The 19,108-nt window shown below is 37.0% G+C and overlaps 1 protein-coding gene across 1 annotated transcript in view; it reads left to right on the top strand.

The window, feature by feature from the left end:
* Positions 1–19,108, top strand: part of PRKN (parkin RBR E3 ubiquitin protein ligase) — a 685,723-nt gene that overhangs the window by 206,960 nt on the left and 459,655 nt on the right. The window contains exon 3 of the mRNA XM_042820470.1: positions 15,051–15,285. Coding sequence (XP_042676404.1) covers positions 15,051–15,285 — 235 coding nt within the window. The remainder of the gene's footprint in view (positions 1–15,050; positions 15,286–19,108) is intronic.

Here is a 19,108-nt window from a genome sequence, read left to right as displayed (position 1 = left end):
GAAAAAAGAGATGTGAACATGGTCACGTGAACATGGTCACATGCTTTTCTCCTTTTTAGCTATCATGTACAGAGGATTCATTACATATCTGCCTGTTATTTGGAGCACTGCAGGGTCATAATACATCCTTCAGATTTGTTTATTTCCCAACTGATGGAGATGCAGCCACATTCAAGTGTAAAATAATATTCATGTACCTTCTGTCAAGAAAGGAAAAAAAGAACAACAAAGGAGAGAGGGAAGCTTTTCTGATAAGATTGAAATCAGAACAAGATTGCTTCTGATAAAAGATTGATGAAGAGGCTTTCACTGCTTACATGAGAAAACATTTGTGAAAACAATTGATATTGAAAGGGTTTGATAAGACGTGTGGAAAAAAAAATCATTAATATTTATTACTTGTTGCAAAATTGATAGACAGCTTCTGGGTGATGAGGTCATGAAATATGAGATTGGTTCAGGCAAATTCTTTACTTCTGTATTCTTTCTGTTTTGATATTAGTCTGCCTCTCTCAAACTTAATATTATGTGTAAGAAGTGACAAAAAAATTAGAATACTTGGGTTCCTATCTGGTATGAAAGTAGGCACTAAAAAAACTCGGAGTGAAGAGGGCGTAAGTTAACACACAGAGTCGGTATTTGTAAACCACGTTGGAGATAAGCTCACTAAGATCAATCCTCTTCTATGGATTTGTGTTAAATTACATTGATTGGTGCTGGGGCAATCTGTCCTATTTGAGTGTTATTTTAATCCATGAAATAGACCCCCAAAGGTTCGAATCAATAAAAGAAATTACTTATGTAGGTGTTTCTGCAATATTCTTGTAGAATTCCTGTGTCGTGGGATTTTATTATGTATCTAATTTAAAGAAGTGGGAAAACAAATACAAAATGCAAGTGTAGGGGAAGAAGTGGATGCTATGCAGCAGAGTTGCATCCTTTAATGTTACAACACATTGCGTATGCTTTCACACCTCTTTGCTGCTTTTTTGACTTTTCCTGATATTTTCTATGGGTATTACAATAATGAGGTGCTTGAGGTCAGACTGGAGTACTGTCTGTAGTGGGAAAATGATCATTGGTGCCAGAGAAAGCTTTTCTGTAAGAGAAAAGACTTGAAGACTGTTTTTCTCTGTAAGAGAGAACATCAGGAACGGGGCATGATAAACATATGTAGAAAAATAGCTCTGAAGTAAATGTGTATAAGAAATTTTCATTCAGCTGTTCTGTGTGCATGATGTGGTGGGATTTCATAGTGTGAGTGTTGCAGTTTGAGGACAATTATAGCTATAGCTACCATACTGACAGGCCCAGGGCAGTAGGATTCCTGGAGGCTTCCATTTGTATTATAAAAGTATGCATCTGTTTAAGAAGAGTGAAAATATCTTGGAAATAGTGGATAATGAAATATCCATGCAGTAATACTACAAGGGTAAGGGGGAAAAGGTCTTTCATGGCCAAATTTTGCTGTAACTGCAGTAAGCAGACTTTATTTTCCCTCGAAATCTTTGACAGTGAGCTAAATAAACTTCTACGGGTCATCCATGGTGGCTGCACATCTCCTCATCAAGTTACTGTTGCAGAACACACCAGTGTTTTTTTTTTTTTTGACTTTTGCACCGTAATCCTCCAATTCCGTACTGATCCAAAATTATTCCAGCCAAAGTATAATATTTTAGTCTTCTTCTTTAATTACAAAAACTACAATAAGCAGTAAGATAAAAACTAGAACTGACTTTTTCTTACAGTTAAAAGCATTGTACAGTGAAAATTGTTGCAGTTCATTTGGTAGGAAAAGTGTTGGAATATTACATTTTGCAGCTCTGAGGAAAAAGACATCTTGTAGGATGTTCGGCATTTATGAAAGTAATTAACAATGTTTCACTGAATACTAGATTAAATATTAGGGTGGAAAGCTATGTAAATGTCTTGAGTTCAAGAAGGGACTGCTCCTGGGCTTCCATCATTTGCATGTGTTCATTTAGAGAAACCTTCTAGTGTGACAAATATGTGTAACTTTGTTTATATCTCTATCACCATAGATTTGTGTAATTTGTAGAGCATGGATTGAAATTAGCTTTTTTCTTTTTTAGTCTCGTGAGTCAGTTTTTAATACTGAATGACATTCTTTTGTCTTTGTGAGTGTAGCAACACTTTTTGTGTAGCTGGTGCATCAGTGTTTGTACTGAGCCAAGCTATGCTGAGTCTATTTGATATCTATTTTAGTTCTGCATATATCCTGGGTGAGAGTGGATTCCTAATCCCAGCGTGTCTCTGTTGTGCCACAGCTCTTGAAGTGTTGATAGATTAAGACTAACACAAACATTGAACAGCAATTTTTTTAAGGATTTAGAACATAATTTGCAAAACAAACAAACAAACAACAAAAAAACAGCTTTGTTCATTTATCCCTTTTTTTTTTTTTTTTTTTTTTTAACCATATCCTCTTGTTTGTTTCTTTTTTTCTTGGTTACAGTGCAGGAATTGTCACTGGTCATTGCCATCAGAAAATGACAGCAGAGTTTTACAAATGTAATCGTCTCATCTTTAATAATATTGATACCCAGGAATGGAATTTGTACGATCTTTCAGGATTGATGGCAAATTTTTTAAATACAAAGATTTATGGAGCAAAATTGTGCAATTTTTATGAGTGCCCTCTGGCTGTATCCTTAAATGTGAACAATAACAACAGTTTTGTATTGAGGAAAGTCCCAACAGGAACATAAACAATTACTAATTAATAAAGAAAAGAAAGTGATGTACACTTTCTTTTGAAAGTGTGGTTGAACCTAATTAATACCTAGAATTTGCCACATAAGTTGTCATAATTTTGCAGTAATTTTTACAGAGCGTGGTAGTAATGTAAATGTATTGCATGTATGCTCAGATGATCAGAGATGTTGAATTTCCAAGGTCATAATGACAATTAGGTTGTGTTCACATCCCTTGTGAACACATCTTTGCGAACTGGCACTTGCCAGCTTCATTCTCTGTGATAATTTATGGCAGAGATGTCCCAGCTCTCAACTGGGTGCGTAATTTTGTGTGGAGGGAAGCACATGCTGGCAGACTTGCTGCCTTCTGATTAGGTGCATAGTTGTGATCAAGTTGCAGTGAAAGGACTGCTGATGACATGAGAGGATCAGCAGCTTCTGTTCTTGAACTCCAGAATATGACTTGGCAAGGCAAGCAAGTGGAAGTGCATCTAGTATGGTGAAAAAGGACTCATCTGGTGGCTTCCTTGCCCCCAGAATAATCCAGGCTTTCTACTGACAATTGAGAGGCACTTGAAAAAAGAAGGGCAATGAGTCTGAATTTATCCTGCAGATACCCTGGAGCTTTGGCAGCTCCACCAATTGCAGTCATAACCTGTTACAGCTGAGGTTCTTTCTGCCAGAATTAAGGGGAATCATAATAATAGTTTCTCTAACTGTTTTAAGCTTGCAAAATCAATTTGTTGTTGTATAGTGCAGAAGTTATTCCATTTCTAATAGTAAGCTACCTTATTTTGTCTCTGAAAATGAATGTTGAGTTTTGTTCACCACACGACAGCAAAGGCCTTTTATATTTCTTAAAGTTAAAAGAATTGGTATTCGTGCTTATCCCCATTAGGTTGCTAATATGGTTTGAACTTCATTTCCATTGTTCATATCTGGGAATGACCGTGGTTTACCTTACGTCAATTAAATGCAGTTCTCTGTATTAAGATGGCAGCAAAATAAGAAAGCAAACAAAAAACCAAACAAAAACAGTTAAGACTTTGGTTTGAAACTTTATATCATATCTGTCTTTATATCATATGTTGTTACATAATAGCAATCTGACTACATGCTGTACTGTTTTGCTCATTTTTACAGAGAAGCAGTTCAGTATTCCTTCTGAGGAATATTGTTTTATGATTATAATATATAATATATAATATATAATATAATAATATTATATAATATTATAATTATATATATTATAATTATATAATTATAATATATATAATATATATGATATATATATCATATTTATAAAATAATATATATATATAATTATATATTTAAATATATATATTATATATATAATATATAAATATATAGTATTTAAATATAATTATATAAAATATATAATAATATTATATTATATAATAATATTATATAATATTACAATTATATAATTATAATATAATATATTTTATATTTTATATATTATATATTATATATATTACAAAAATATATAATATATATTATAATAATTATAATATGATATATAATATTATATAATAATATAATTATAGATATAGTTATAATATAATATAATATTATTATATTATATATATAATTATGCCAGAATCATAGGCTTGTGTTTCTCACTGCCTTCTGTGTCATCTTCTGCAAAAATCTGAGGTTATAAACATCCCAAGCCACCTCAAAACAGAATCTCACTTTAAATTCTTACCTGTGCAGTAGAACCCTTGTCAGCCAGTCAGTGGAGGAACTTGTCGTGATAGGGGGATATAGTAACAGCCTAGATGCAGGTGCTTTCTTGAGTTAGCATCTCCATTCAAGCAACAGGACCTCTTACCTGAGAAAACAAATTACAGTCTCAAGGATTCTTATGCTAAGAGCTCTATCATCATCTTCCAGTTTTCTAAATCTTTTCACTGTATGGCAGATGAAGTCAGCTTCTACAGTGGTTGAGCTGTTTTTCAGATGACCTGTACCTTGAGCCCTCTAGATCCTCTTATATCCATTAGCAATGTCTACATAGATGGCTTTAACTTCTTTCATGTTCAAATGCCCAAAAGCAGCTTGCCTGCCCAGGTCAAGCTTATGCATCTTGTTAGAAGTTGAATGAACACATTGAGTGCTGTCTTTCCAGCAATACAGGACTAGAACAAAACCAGAGCCCTGGAACTCCACTACAGTGCTAAGTAGATCTAAGAAGAGATGAAACCACAGACCAACAAAGGGCTTTCCAAAGAAGGAAAAGGGTGGTGAAGCACTGGAATAGATTGCATAGGTTTCTTCACTGAAATAATGGATGCCCCATCCCTGGAGATGTTTAACATTGGGCTGGACAGGGCTCTGAGCAACCTTATCTAGCTCTGGATGTCCCTGTTAATTTCAGGGGTGTTGGACAAGATTACCTTTAAACATTCCTTCCAACTCAAATGATTCTGTTATTCTATGGTTCTTGTCTCTATTTTTTCCGTTTTTCCTGCATGTGATTTAATAATCTGGTTAGAATATTTTTAGATGTTCAAAGAAAGAATTAAAACTCATTTGTGATGTATCTATAAAAAGAATATGATATGTTGCAAACTGCATGTATACAGAAGAGAAACGGCCATGATATGGAAGGTCTTCTGCTTAGTTTTCAAAATCCTTATTTCACAGAATCACAGAATCGTAGGGGTTGGAAGGGACCTCCAGACATCATTGAGTCCAACCCTCCTGCCAAAGCAGGTTGCACAAGTAGGTGTCCAGGTGGGTCTTGAACATCTCCAGAGAAGGAGACTCCACCACCTCCCTGGGCAGCCTGTTCCAGTGCTCCGTCACCCTCACTGTAAAGAAGTTCTTGCACACATTTGTGCAGGACTTCCTGTGCTGCAGTTTCTGGCCATTTCCCCTTGTCCTGTCTCCACACACTGCTGAAAAGAGTCTGGCCTTGCCATTCTGCCCCCCACTCTTTACATATTTATAGACCTGGATCAGATCCTCTCTCAGTCTTCTTTTCCCAAGGCTAAACAGACCCAGTTCACTCAGCCTTTTTCTTTATAGGAGAGATGCTTCAGGCCCTTCCCCATCTTTGTGGCCCTCTCCTGGACTCTTTCCAAGAGGTCCCTGTCTGTCTTGTACTGGGGAGCCCAGAACTGGACACAGTACTCCAGATGAGGCCTTACCAGGGCAGAGTAGAGGGGGAGGATCACCACCCTCAACCTGCTGGCTATGCTCTTTTTAATGCACCCCAGAATGCCATTGGCCTTTTTGGCCACAAGGGCACACTGCTGGCTCATGGGCAACCTGTTGTCCACCAGGATGTCTGGGTGCCTCTGGCCAGAGCTCCTCTCCAGCAGCTCATCCCCAACCTGTACTGGCGCATGAAATTATTCCTCCCTAGATGCAGGACTCCACACTTGCTTTTGTTAAACCTCATCTGGTTTCTTACTGCCCAGCTCTCCAGCCTATCCAGGTCTCACTGAATGGCAGCACAGCCTTCAGGTGTCTTATTTGTCTTAATAATCTGAGTATTACACTTCCCTATGATAGTGGATGCTATTTCACTGAAGATTTCTATCTTAAAATTGAGTGGCTTCAAGGGGAAATAGAAGATTTTGTCAAGGTAAGGATAAAAGCACTCGCTTAAGGCAGGTTTCCTTTATCTTTTTCATGGGTCATTATTCTCTTGTTCTGATGTTCAAAAACGTCTTTCATCTATGACTCAACAAGGCTTTCCTAGCTCTCTGGTTATTTAGGAGAATGAGTCTGTATTCATATGCGTTTCATATTTTCCATTTATGCTAGCCATTTCTTTGAAAAACTGAACCTTACTTAAAAGATATCTCTTTTGTTGCAATTTTTATTTCTTTTTATCTTATTAGTATTAATCTATGTTCCCTGTTGTTGTTTTGTCAGTGCTTTCTTTTTTTGACGTAGGACATTCCATAAGTGAGTGGAGAAAGAGTGGTCAGACTATGCCTGTGTGCTCTGGGTAGAGGGATCTTCTTGTTATATACAAGTGTTCTCCGATATGGCATGTTTTATACAGCTGGGGATTGTGAAGACTCCATAAGATTACAATTTTTTAACATTAGATATCTAATTACACCTCTATTCCCAGCCTCTTCTACACTAGAGTAAAATCTATTTAGCTATCTGGCTGTACTGCTGGACTTTTTTGTGCTCCGTAGCTTGTCCAGCAGTGCCCAGCAAGTTTGTTTATATAGGCAGAGTATCTGCCAGAAATAAACTCTAGGACCGTTTTCACATGTGCTAGTAAGGCTAAAAACAAGCCTTCAGGAAAAAAACAGGGAACGCTCAAGAAAATATTTGCTTCTTTTGTGCATGGTTTGACTAGCAGGTTACCAGATTACAAAGTAAATTTATGCGGGCTGTCCACTGGACTGCTCCCATCCCTACGGCTCAAATATGCATACACTGGGGTCAGTAGAAGACTGAAGCACTTTTTAGTTAGGATGCATATCAGATACCAATCATAAAATGTGACAAAAATGATTGTGAGTGAATAGTTGAAGTAGCTGAAATACATTTGTTTTAGCTTTTAAACTTTGAATGGACTAGCCTTTAGGCTAGGCTTTAACGACAGTTTATGTTCCACAGTACAGTCTTAACTATGTACGTGAACACTTCCAGCACTCTGGGAGAAGGAATTTCCCAAATTCTTCTCTGTAGCCAGACAGCTGCTACCATAGTCCTCCCAGTTCAGCATAAGGGATAACTGAGCTTTGTGGGATATTTTCAGAGTTCTTCCTAAATGACTCCCTTTTTCAGAGACAGTTTATGCCTTATTTTTGTTCTAGATAATTTGGCCTCCCTCGATTAGGTTTCAGTGTGAGGCCACTTTGATGTCCCGCGTGTGCTGGTCGTTACTTTCCTTGTTCATGAGCCAAATGGATACAGGGAGGCGTAGCTAGATTGGCAACTACTGCCTTGAGAAAAATTCAAGGTTTTTCAAGGGAACAGGACATAAGAATTAAATTTTTGTATTATTCAAATAGCATATATATTTCATGGTCCTGAGTCCATTCAATATGCTGCAATTCACTACTGAAGACAGAGTCTAATAGTACATAACAAGGTGCAATTAAGGGCATTTATGAGGAAAGGAAAGTCACAAAAATTAAGGGTATTCATTTTTAATTTAGTATCAAACTTGTCATTGGTGAGTTACTTTCTATATAGATACTAGAACAAAATTCGTTTTTAGATGATCATTCTGTGAGGAGAAAAATTTTAGTTGAGTTTTGTTTATTTTCATAGAATCATTGAAGTTGGAAGGGACCTTTAAAGGTCATCTGGTCTACCTCCTACCTACTGTGTATGGGGTCACGTACTGCTCCATCAGGTTGCTCAGAGCAGGACTCTGTCAGAGTGTTTCTTCAAGAAAACCATTTATGGGTGCTCTTGTAGAGGTCACAGCTCCTGCAGCAAATGGACGCTCTTGGGGAGTCTGAAAATCAGTGCCCCACTGACAATGGGAATCTCTTCAAGTGTCTGTGCAGTCTGTGTGGAATGCCGTTTCCCCAGATGGGATTTTATGCTGGAGAAAGTGTGCCAGAGAAATTCCAACTTCCTACAGAGTGATGTCTTCTCCATGTCCAGCATGCTCAGCTCTGTGGCAAGTATGGCATCAGTCCTCTTGTAGCCACCACAGGCTGAATTCCTGTGTGTGGGCCTGGAAATCTGTCCTATGCTGGCTTACGCAGGAGGGTGGTGAGGAGGTGTGTGACAAATGTCTTTGAGGCATGTGTGGCAAAGCTGGTGCCTTCCAGGTTACAGATGTGGAGCTGCAGATGTTTGATGTGGAAACTCTTATGCCAGATATGCTTCAAAGGATTGCATCTCTGCTACAGCGTATCTCCATGGCCACCTCGTGCTGTTCCTAACAACAGGAGGGGAATCAACTCCTTGAAAGGGTAGATAATGGCAGGACAAGGGAAATGGTTTTAAGTTGAGGGAGGGGAGATTTATGTTGCATGTCAGAGGGAAGTTCTTTACAGAGAGAGTGGTGAGGTGCTGGAACAGGCTGCCCGGAGAGGTTGTGGATACCCCATCCATGGAGGTGCTCAAGGCCAGATTGGATGGGGCTCTGGGCAGCCTGGTCTAGTATTAAATGGGGAGGTTGGTGGCCCTGCATGTGGCAGGGAGGTTGGACATTCATCATCCTTGAGGTTCCTTCCAACCTGGGCCATTCTATGATTCTGAGAGGCCTGACCAGTGCACAGCTGAAGTGCAGGGTCACCTCCCTCACCCTGCTGGCCATGCTTCTTTTGATGTGACCTGCTGGGCTGCGAGAGCACTGTTTTCTATTTTGTATCTGTGTTGTATGTTTTGAACATTGCTGTTGAGATACTCATAGCTTTCTAAGCATAACATCAACATCTTTTGCAGGTGATTATGGGGAATTTTAAATGAAGTAAAATTTGTAATGTTGCAAGTCATCTGAGTTGTTGCCCATAAAAAACTTAGTGTAAGGGTTCTTTTTTTCTGTGCTATAAGGTCTGTGCTTGGGAAGAGTTAGAGCATTAATAAGGCCGTGGTATTTGTAATGCCCATTGGAAACGTCTACAGCATGGATAAGGTTCGTTGTTGTATACAAATTATAGTAATCCTGTAAAGTTGCTAACTAAGAGTTATGTCTTTGTTGTTTCCTTTGAGCTACAAAATGAACAGTGATGTTCTTTGAGAAAAATATAAATGAATTGTAAACTGATTCTTATGTCAAAGGAGAGAGGGAGTTTGGCTTTAGTCTAAATTTATTTTGAGGGAATTTAAAACCTATTAATTGAATTTTTCTGGCAGGTGATAAGCTCATTAAGGAACTAGTCAGTATAAAGTTATAAGCCCTGCACTTCATTCAGAGCAGAACCTTTGGAATATGTGACCTACTGCGTTATGCAGTCAAACAGACAATTGTATTTATCATGAAATCTAATTAAGAGGGTCAGTTATCTGGAGGAGACCTGTTCATTCAAACAACATATTCCTTTCTATTCCCTGGTCTCCAACTTCCATTGTTGTGTTTGCTAAAGAATAATGGAACTTATTTTGAACATGTGTGGGTTAACAATTTTCGAATAGCATTAGGTAGAAAAGTACCTGAGAGAAGCTAAGGAGCAGGCATTTCTAGGAGAGGGTATGTCTTTTATGATATCAGAATTCAAAACACTGTGAGTTATGATTGTAGCTTATTGTCTCAGGACATAGCAACAACCAACCTCTCTTTTATAAAGTCTATGTGGAGTTCATTCTGTTCACCTGGCACTTTCACATGTGAGAAACAATGTCTTTACTGTGGTCTTTAGGAAGTTCAGTCTCAAAGGAAGATGAAACTTGTACCAATATGTAGCAGTATTGTTCTTAATCATGATTACTTAGCATCAATTCTGAATTTCCATTTGGCAAGCACAATTAGGACTTTGAAAACTTTTCAGGAAGTGAATTTTTATTTAGGAGTGTTTATAGAATTACCATGATTTCTTGTATAGGAGCGTTTTCCTGAATTTTACTAAACTTCATTTGGCTTTGTAAAAATAATTATTTTTCCTTCATCATGTATTTCCTTTTCTCTTAAGGAAAGCCATTTAATATATTCTGTATCATCTTTATATTCCAGTTGCCTGCCTCCAATCTACTGGTGTTTCCTTCTGTATGCATTTAAAAATGCAATGATTCTTTCATTTTCACCTTCCAGTGTCACTGTTAGCCTCTCAACTTAAAACACCCAGTGCCCCCCTTCCTTAATTTGTGGTAATAGCCTGTTTTTGGATCTCTACTACTAGTCCTTAGAGTGGTACCAGGTTTTGGATTTAGAAAGCATTACATTCTTTTTCAGAGCATTGTTTTCTATATGATATCTTTTATTGTTTTTCTTTGCTTTGTCAGTATTTAAATTAATCCAAGAATTGTATAGGAGGAGCTTATAAAAAAATTAGGGTAAAAATGTTCTGCCAAGTGAAGGGTTTTCTGCCCTTTCATTACACGTATTTCATTATGTATTGCTTTCAGTACTTGGAGTCAACAATCTTTTTAATGCTAAACAAGTAAAGTGTAACTCAAGACATTTCAAACATGAACTCGAGTCATTGAGTCAGAAACTCAATAGATTCATTCCGTAGCATCATAAAATAGCAAGTAGTCTGAGTGCTGGAATTTGTATGCTAAGTGTTCCGTGTGATTTAGATCCTCGGTGTGCTAACTTTTTTCACTTGCCAATGTGGTGCAAAACTTTGTTAATGCCACTTAGTAGAAAGACTTCACACAAATGGATGGCAATGTCAGATTAGGGTGCTGATACGTTTCATTATTTTTATGAAGCGATTATTTTTTTCTTTCTATTTCCCCTTGCCGTGATCTGCTGAGGAATCTGAAGACGAAAAGCTTATTTGATTTTTTTTTTCCCTTCAAGTAGTTAACTATGCCAAATCTTTTTTGAAAACCTTGCTGTTTCGTGAATACTACGTCTATATTTTTTTTATTTACTCTTTATTTTGAAGTTAATGAACTTTTCATCTTTTCTTCCCATGTAATAAGGGTGCATTTTTATTTTCTGCTGCTTTCTTCTTATTTGAGTCTTGAGATTTGAGACTGAAGAATGAAAATAACACTGTTGTTCTTCCAATTGCTTTACTTTCTGCATCTGCTGCTTTGAAGACTTGGTCTCTGTCCTGGGTAGTGAGAGTTTTACAACTATACAACAGTGATTTTTGTTTGGGGTACTACTTCTGGGAATTTCATATGCATTTTTTCGTGTGTTTGTCTGGAAGGAAATCTTAAATGTCTCCTTACACTATCCATGGCAAAAGATTTTCCTATAAAGTTGGTTCATGCACTTTTACAGTAATCTACCGCTTTGAAGAGGTATGTTGTGCTATTGGCATTCTGCAGATCTTTTTCTATTATTATTTTATTAATTCTGCAGAAGACTGAGCATTTTATTCTTACCTGACTCTTACTCATTCTGAGGGTACTAATTAAACTTTGTGAAATTCAACTTGAGAAGTCAGAATATGAAAGCAAAATGGTTTAGATGAAAAAAGTTTCTGTTTCATCTGTTGTGAATTCATTTCTCCAAGTTGGACAAAGACTGTGTTCTGTAAGGAAATAGTCCTCAGTACTGGGTTTCATCACTCTTGGATTTTCTCAGCTCCTCTTGCTCTCGCGAATGTAGAAGCTTCATAATCAGCTATATATATGCTTACAGTATTTCCCTTTGGAATATGGGTTGTAGGCATTAATTTGGATCAACAGATAAGGCAATATGTGTGTAATCATTAATAATAGGTGTTCTCAGAAGAAATGTTTCCTGAGGCATAAAACTAATAAGTGAAGAAAATGAAAGTGACATTGACATAAACAATTTTATCTTACATTTTTGTTGCATTAGTAACTGAGAACAGAATCTAAAAATATAGAGAAATACTTGAATTGTACTGTTATGTTTTTTTGTTCCCCCCCCCCCAGTGCTGTGGACCTAGTCCATCTGATGTCCATGCAACACAGTCTGCTATAAAGCATGAATAATCCTAAATGTGCAAACTGGTGATTTTCTTATCCAGGTTGCTTCAAAATTAAGATATCATCTCTTTTCTTGTAGTGTCTTCTTACTTGCAAAGGTTGAGAAATGTTTTCTTCCTGTAAACTCTAGCCAAATCAATTCAAATATAGTCAAAAACAACTTTACAAAACTGATGATTTGGGATTTCTGTGTTTGTTACTACTTGGTTGCTTTCATATTAAGCATACTCGCTGTGCAAATCAAAGGATGTTGTTTGTCATTTCTAGCTGCTACCTTTGAAAACTTATCCTGGGATCTGCTAATTAAGCCTTCCTCTGTCTATAGCCTATGCTATTATCACAGTAGGAATGCTCAGTGTTCCAAAGTTTGCTCTTATTTTTTTCCAAAGAGCTGCCAGAATGTTGAAGTGCAACATGTTCACCTTATTTGTTCTTCACTGAACAAACAAACTTTTAAAATATGAAACTTCATTAAATGAAAGCCAGGAATAAGTTGTTGCCATGATCATAGAATCATCATAGAATCATAGAATGGCATGGGCTGAAAAGGACCTCAAAGATCATCCAGTTGCAACCCCCCTGCAATGTGCAGGGTCGCCAGCTAGCAGACCAGGCTGCCCAGAGCCACATCCAGCCTGGCCTTGAATGCCTCCAGGGATGGGGCATTCACAGCTTCCTTGGGCAACCTGTTCCACTGTGTCACCACCCTCTGTGTGGAAAAACTTCCTCCCAGTATCCAACCTAAACCTCCCCTTTCTCAGTTTAAAACCATTCTGCCTTGTCCTATCACTATCCATCCTGGTTAACAGCTGCTTCTGTTGTAGAACAATAGTTCCCCCTCCTGTTTATACGCTCCCTTCAAGTACTGGAAGGCCATAATGAGGTCTCCCCACAGCCTTCTCTTCTGAAAGCTAAACAAGCCCAGTTCACTAAGCCTTTCTTCACAGGAGAGGTGTTCCAGCCCTCTGATCATCTTAGTGGCCCTCCTCTGGGCTCATTCCAAGAGCTCCATATCTTTCTTGTGCTACGCCTGGATGCAGTACTGCAGATGGGGCCTCACAAGAGCTGAGTACAGGGGGACAATCGCCTCCCTCTCCCTGCTGGACACCCTTTTGTTAATGCAGCCCAGACACAGTTGGTCTTCTGTGCTGCAAGCGCACACTGCTGGCTCATGTCCAGTCTCTCATCCACCAGGACCTGCAAGTCCTTCTCCATAGGGCTGCTCTTTAGGAGTTCTTCTCCTAGTAGCAGTATATATCATGTGCATGTGTAACTAACCAAAATGCGATTTTTACATCTTTTTTGAACTATGTGATGCTAAACATTATAGGAGAGAGTAGTAGATAAGATAGACCTTTATTTTGTCAGTCCTTACTTAATTTCTAAACTAACCATGTATTGCCCAGACTTCAAGAACTGGAACAGAACCTATACTTTTTAGAGATCAATTTTAAACCATGCATCTAGTATGGACAACAGTGAGTACCACATGATTGATTGAAAAATATTGTGGTTTTGTTTTGTGAGGGTTTTTCCATTGATTTGAAGAGCCCCTGCCATCTCTCTCATTCTCACTGTTCCATCCCCACTTGAACTGTAGCATAGTGTCAAGCTTTGAAATGAATCAGGGAAACTTTAAAAAAAGAAACACTGAAAAGGGCAGTTAACAGTGAGGAAAAACTAGAGAAAGGCAGGACAAGAACTACTTAAGCAAGCTAAACTCCCAGAAGAGATGCTCATTAAAACATGATTTAACTGATTGTCCATTGATTAAAGGTTTTCAGCTTTGCAAGATTATATATATATGTGTGTGTGTGTGTGTGTGTGTGTGTGTGTGTGTGTGTGTATATATATATATATATATTGCATTGCAATTCTAGCTGTAACTGAGCAAATCACTTTGGAGCTCCTCATTCTCTTAGGTTATTAATTTAATTATTAATTTCTCATAGGTTATTAATTTCTTTAATATTCAAGATACTGACAAATTTCACAGTGACAATTGTGTTTGGGGTTTTCTGTTGTTAATAAAATTATTTTTCTATCTAAATGGATATTATTAAAATGTTACGGCCAACGAGGTGTACATAAAGAGGACCTTTAATATTAAATGATGTTTTAAAGTTAAAAAGCTAATGACTGCTTTTTTTGAATATTAAATCTACAGTCCTTGCTCTGAAAAATCTTTAATTTCATTTTTTAAAAGAACAGTGATGACAGATTGAGACTGCATCTAAACCCAGATTTAAAGTTACATTAGAAGAAATAGGTATCAGAGTTCTTCAGTACCACCATCATCCCTGTTTCTGGTTTTTTTTTTGGTTTTTTGTTTTTTGTTTTTTTTTTAAATAAAAAAATAAAAAAGCACCGAATGCAGTTTGGTTATGAGCTTTCCATGATTGTCAGTTTGAACCCAAACTGGTGTTAAAGAGGGTGTGTGAGCATTATCTGTATAAATGTATTTTATATTGAGTATTCCTAGTACTTGATTTAGTAATGCTCTCTCTGGAGTTCTTTCTTTGTGTCAATGAACCAGACTTATTTAGAGCTGTTTGCTCTGGTCCACCATTTCCTTGTTAAATGTTCCAAATTTGTAAGTGTTGTGACCCTTTTGCCAATGCAAGTAATCCTAATTCTAACAATGTACCCTTGTCAGTTTCCTTTAAACTCCATTACTGCCCTCTGAAATTCTACACAAAATGGTTTGGAGACCATTTAACAAATAACAAATTGGAGATAGAGGGATTTTGTCCCTTGTGCCACAATTAATTATTTACTGGAATCTTGGTTTTTGTGTTGCAGAGTTGTGACCTGGTACAGCAAAGCATCGTTCATATTGTTCAGAATCCACAGAAAAATAGTGATAAGGATGAGACAGAAGACCGTGCTGGAGGCATTCTAAAAACATTGGGAAAAGTACCTGAAAGTCTAACTCGCATAGATCTCAGTTCCAGCATCCTCCCATCACTGTCTGCAGGGTTGGCTGTTATTCTGGATACGGAAGAACCCAGCATTTCTCCTCCCTCTGAAAAATCAGGTAAATCAGTTGTTTGGTATGCAGAATCATAGAATCATTTGAATAGAAAGGGACTCTTCAAAGTCATCTAGTCCAACTCCCCTGCAATGGACAAGGACATACACAGCTAGATCAAGATGCTTAGAGCCTGGTCCAGTCTGACTTTGAGTGTCTCCAGAGACAGGGCATTTCAATACTCAAACCAAAGATTTGTTTCTTTATTAGGGTGAGCAATTCTATACCACAGAGGAAAAGCACAATATACGGTTTCTTTTAGTTTTCAAACAAAAAATGCAGCTATATTAAGAGATGATAAACAGCTGACGCATCTTCTAGCAAAATAATTTTGCTTAGTGGATGAAGTTGATGATTTCTTTTGTTATTCCTATCTCTAAGAAGTCATCATCAATGATAAAAGTACCAAAAATACACAAAAATCAGAGTTTATTGGCAAGCAAAAAATATTCCCTCTATAACTTCCATAATTGAAGCTTCCTTTACTAGAATGTTTGGAAGCTTCTGCACTGAAGATGCGTTTAATTCTCAATCTGTTATAATGTTTCCATACCCATGCATTTTATTAAAAATGTTTCTATACCATGGACTTCTTATTTATAGAAACATAGTTGGCACAAAACATAATGATGATTCATCTGTGGATTTGAGTAGTTCTTCACCCACCAAATTATTACAGGGGATACTTTTTTCTTCATCATGAGAAATTGTCTGAGGCACATATTACATCACTGACAAGTGGATTGTGCTCTAATAATTAAAATGGTTCTAGAGAGATATTTGCAAAAGTCGGAAAGAAAGGATGTTTTAGATACTACTTCTCAGAATAACCCTCTCTACAGACACAGTCTGGCTAATCCTCACTGAACGCTGTGTTTGTCTCCATTGGGAAAAAAAGAAAAATCGTTTTATGGAATACTGGACTCTAAGTGGTGATTTGTGGTAACATTCTAACAAAGATGTATTTTTAGAACGATTGGTATGGATGATAATAGCAAACACAGAGGTCCAGGGTACAGAAGGGAGTTTGTAAATGTGACAGGGATGCCTCTGTAACTAACTTGACCACAAAAACAATCATGCTTAACTGAACAGCTACTAAACTGTTAGAAGAACTTTATAGAAAATTTCTTAAGTAACTCATGCCAAAAAGAAATGGGAGGGTCAGAGAAGTGTTCCACAACTGACTTGATCAACCTCTCGCTGCCAGCTGATGATGGATGAGTGCAGTTTAGGAACAAATTAGTGCCCAGCTTAATGATCCACATCTCTCATTCTCCATGAATAATGAGATAAGTGGGGTGCATGCCAATTTGAATCTGTTAAGGTAGGGACAGAGTTTCAGGCTGGGCCTTCAGTCTAAGTCAAGGCAGTGGTGTTAGCTCCTTAATGCTTTTTCATGACTGTACATGATATTTACATGAAATTAATAGTAGCGTTTGACTTTACAGAATAGTTTATAATGTGTAAGGCATTTTAAAATGTGTTATGCAGTGCATTTTTCCGTAGTCTGCAAATTCTGTGAAGCTATGTACAAACAGATAGGTATGTTTTGTTGCAGCAAATATTTCCACAGCAGAAGGACAACTGAGAAAAAAGATACTGAGAGTATACGTGGTCTAGTTTTATCTGAGATTATGTTAAAGAGATTTTTTTGTTGTTGTTGTAAGGGAAAAAAACAGCTTCCTGTAATGACTGACAGTTCTGCCTGGAAGGATATTAGTAAGGCTTTTTTTTTTTTTTTAAAGACCTTTTGTCTTCTCTTTCGCTTGTTATGACTCTCACAATGGATAATTGACCTTGCCTCTACTCAGGATTTTTGTCTTTGTTGTTACTGGAACTTGAGGTGGGTTAATTTGTAGTCCCACTGTTCATTGAGATGAGTATTAGTCTGGGTTAAAAATGATCCAGCAAGAACAACAACAACAAAAAAGATTAACCCAGAGATCTTTTTTTTTTTTTTTTTTTCAGTCAGGTCTTCTGTATAGTAACATTTGCCTTGACACAGTTGCGATGAGTAACAATAGTGGGAACCAGTGGCTGAGGGTCACATATGCAACTCCTTCTGCTTTAGATACTTTAAAAGCTATTCTGTTAGAAGGTGGATGGTTTCCAAAAAAAGATTAACCAAAAAGAGAAACCTATCCAGTAAAACCAAGCATTATTATTTTCTGTTTGTGAGATCACACACAATAAACAGGGCAATTCCCTGTACCCCTTAACCAGATTTTGCTTTATTTTGTCCACCTTCGAATTATAAAGAGAAGGGTTTGTGATTAACTTTTGCATGGCAAAAGATTCTCTTAGAAACTTCTCTTAGAAGCTTTTGCATCATTTGAATGGAAGAACATTATTTTCAAAGTACTAAAGTGGAGATCAAGCTGTAAACCACAAAATCCAGTTGAGAAAACTTGTTATTTTGTACTGCTATTATATATGTACACTTATGCAGCATGCCTTTATAGTATGAACTGGTGCATTTGATTAGACAGTTGCCTTTATGGCCTGGCATCCTATCTCAACTAAGTGTCATTGTTTGCTCATTGCAGAAGAGCACAACAGGGCATCTTCTTCCCAGCTCAACCCCTTTCTTAGTGGCAAGTAATGAAAGCAACTTTTAAGAACCATCTTACAAAAATTGTGTTTAGAATGTACAAACGTTTGTCCATGAGAAATTCAAAAGTTTGACAGTCATTAACAGGCTGAAAAAAAAGGGGAAAATAGATGTAAGTTATCCGTGCATCAAGAATTTCCATGCTTCCTCTCTTTTCAAACAAAGGTAATAGCAATGCAATTTTCTGTCTGCTCAGTAACACCTTGTATGACTTTTAATGAATGTGAAACAAAAATCTGGCTTAGCAGGGCCAAGCTGTAAAGGTAGCAGAAAGAATAACTGATTATCTTCCACTTGCTTAGGAAGCTTTTTACCAAAACTTAACACCAGTTGAAACCTGCTGTCCTTGCTTCCGAGAGAAATACAAGTTATGAGAGGGGTAAACTAGTCATTAGCAATATCTCCGTGCTGTCAGTGCTTAAAAGTAGGAGGCGATAATTATTTTGAACTTTAAATCAGAGTCTTTTTTATGAAAGATACAGGTGGAAACTTTTAGAAGAAAAATCCAGAATTTAGACTTTAGGTAGTAAAAACTGTGCATACTTCTAAGAAAAACTCTAAAGAATAACAGAGAAGAATTTATCTAGGAATACTGTGAACAATATATGAATACATCTTGAATAATATTTTATTAATTGTATGTTGAAATTTCTGTAATTTCCTCTGTAATTGATATTACATTTTATTAGGGTTCTTTTAATTAAAATGAGGATGTGATTTTTCGATCAGGTTTGTTTGAAATAAATGAGCAGTGTAAGCTCCAGGTGTACTTTAAAATTAGTGAAGTTTTCTAAAACTTATGCTTTCAAATTAGTTCTAGACCAGGGAACAGCACGATGTACATCTCCACTTCCCTGTTTTCATATGGCATTCAGTATCCCTAGACTGAAAAGTACGTCTGCAGCTTTTTCTTACCTTCTTTTAGAGAGTGCCATCAAAATGTATGCATTGATCCATCCAAAATGGCCTCCAGCAATACAAGAGCATCTGTATTGATACTCTAGGACATGAAGCTTTGTTAGCATTTAGCAATTGAACCAGACAATACTCAGGCAAGTGCAACAATGAACTTACTTTTCAATGACCTACTTTTTCTTTTCAGTATCACAAGACAAAATATCTAAGAATTCACTATTCCCTTAGAAAAGAAAGGGTTCCTTTTTTTTTTTTTTTTTTTTTTTTTTTTTTTTTTTTCTTCTGCTGGCATTAAGTTCT

This window comes from Centrocercus urophasianus, unplaced genomic scaffold (genome assembly GCF_019232065.1).
Source record: "Centrocercus urophasianus isolate 14NV4802_14NV808 unplaced genomic scaffold, USGS_Curo_1.0 seq_10, whole genome shotgun sequence".
Classification (NCBI taxonomy): domain Eukaryota; kingdom Metazoa; phylum Chordata; class Aves; order Galliformes; family Phasianidae; genus Centrocercus; species Centrocercus urophasianus.
Note: the sequence above shows the minus strand (reverse complement) of the source record. Positions and strands in the feature narration are given on the sequence as shown.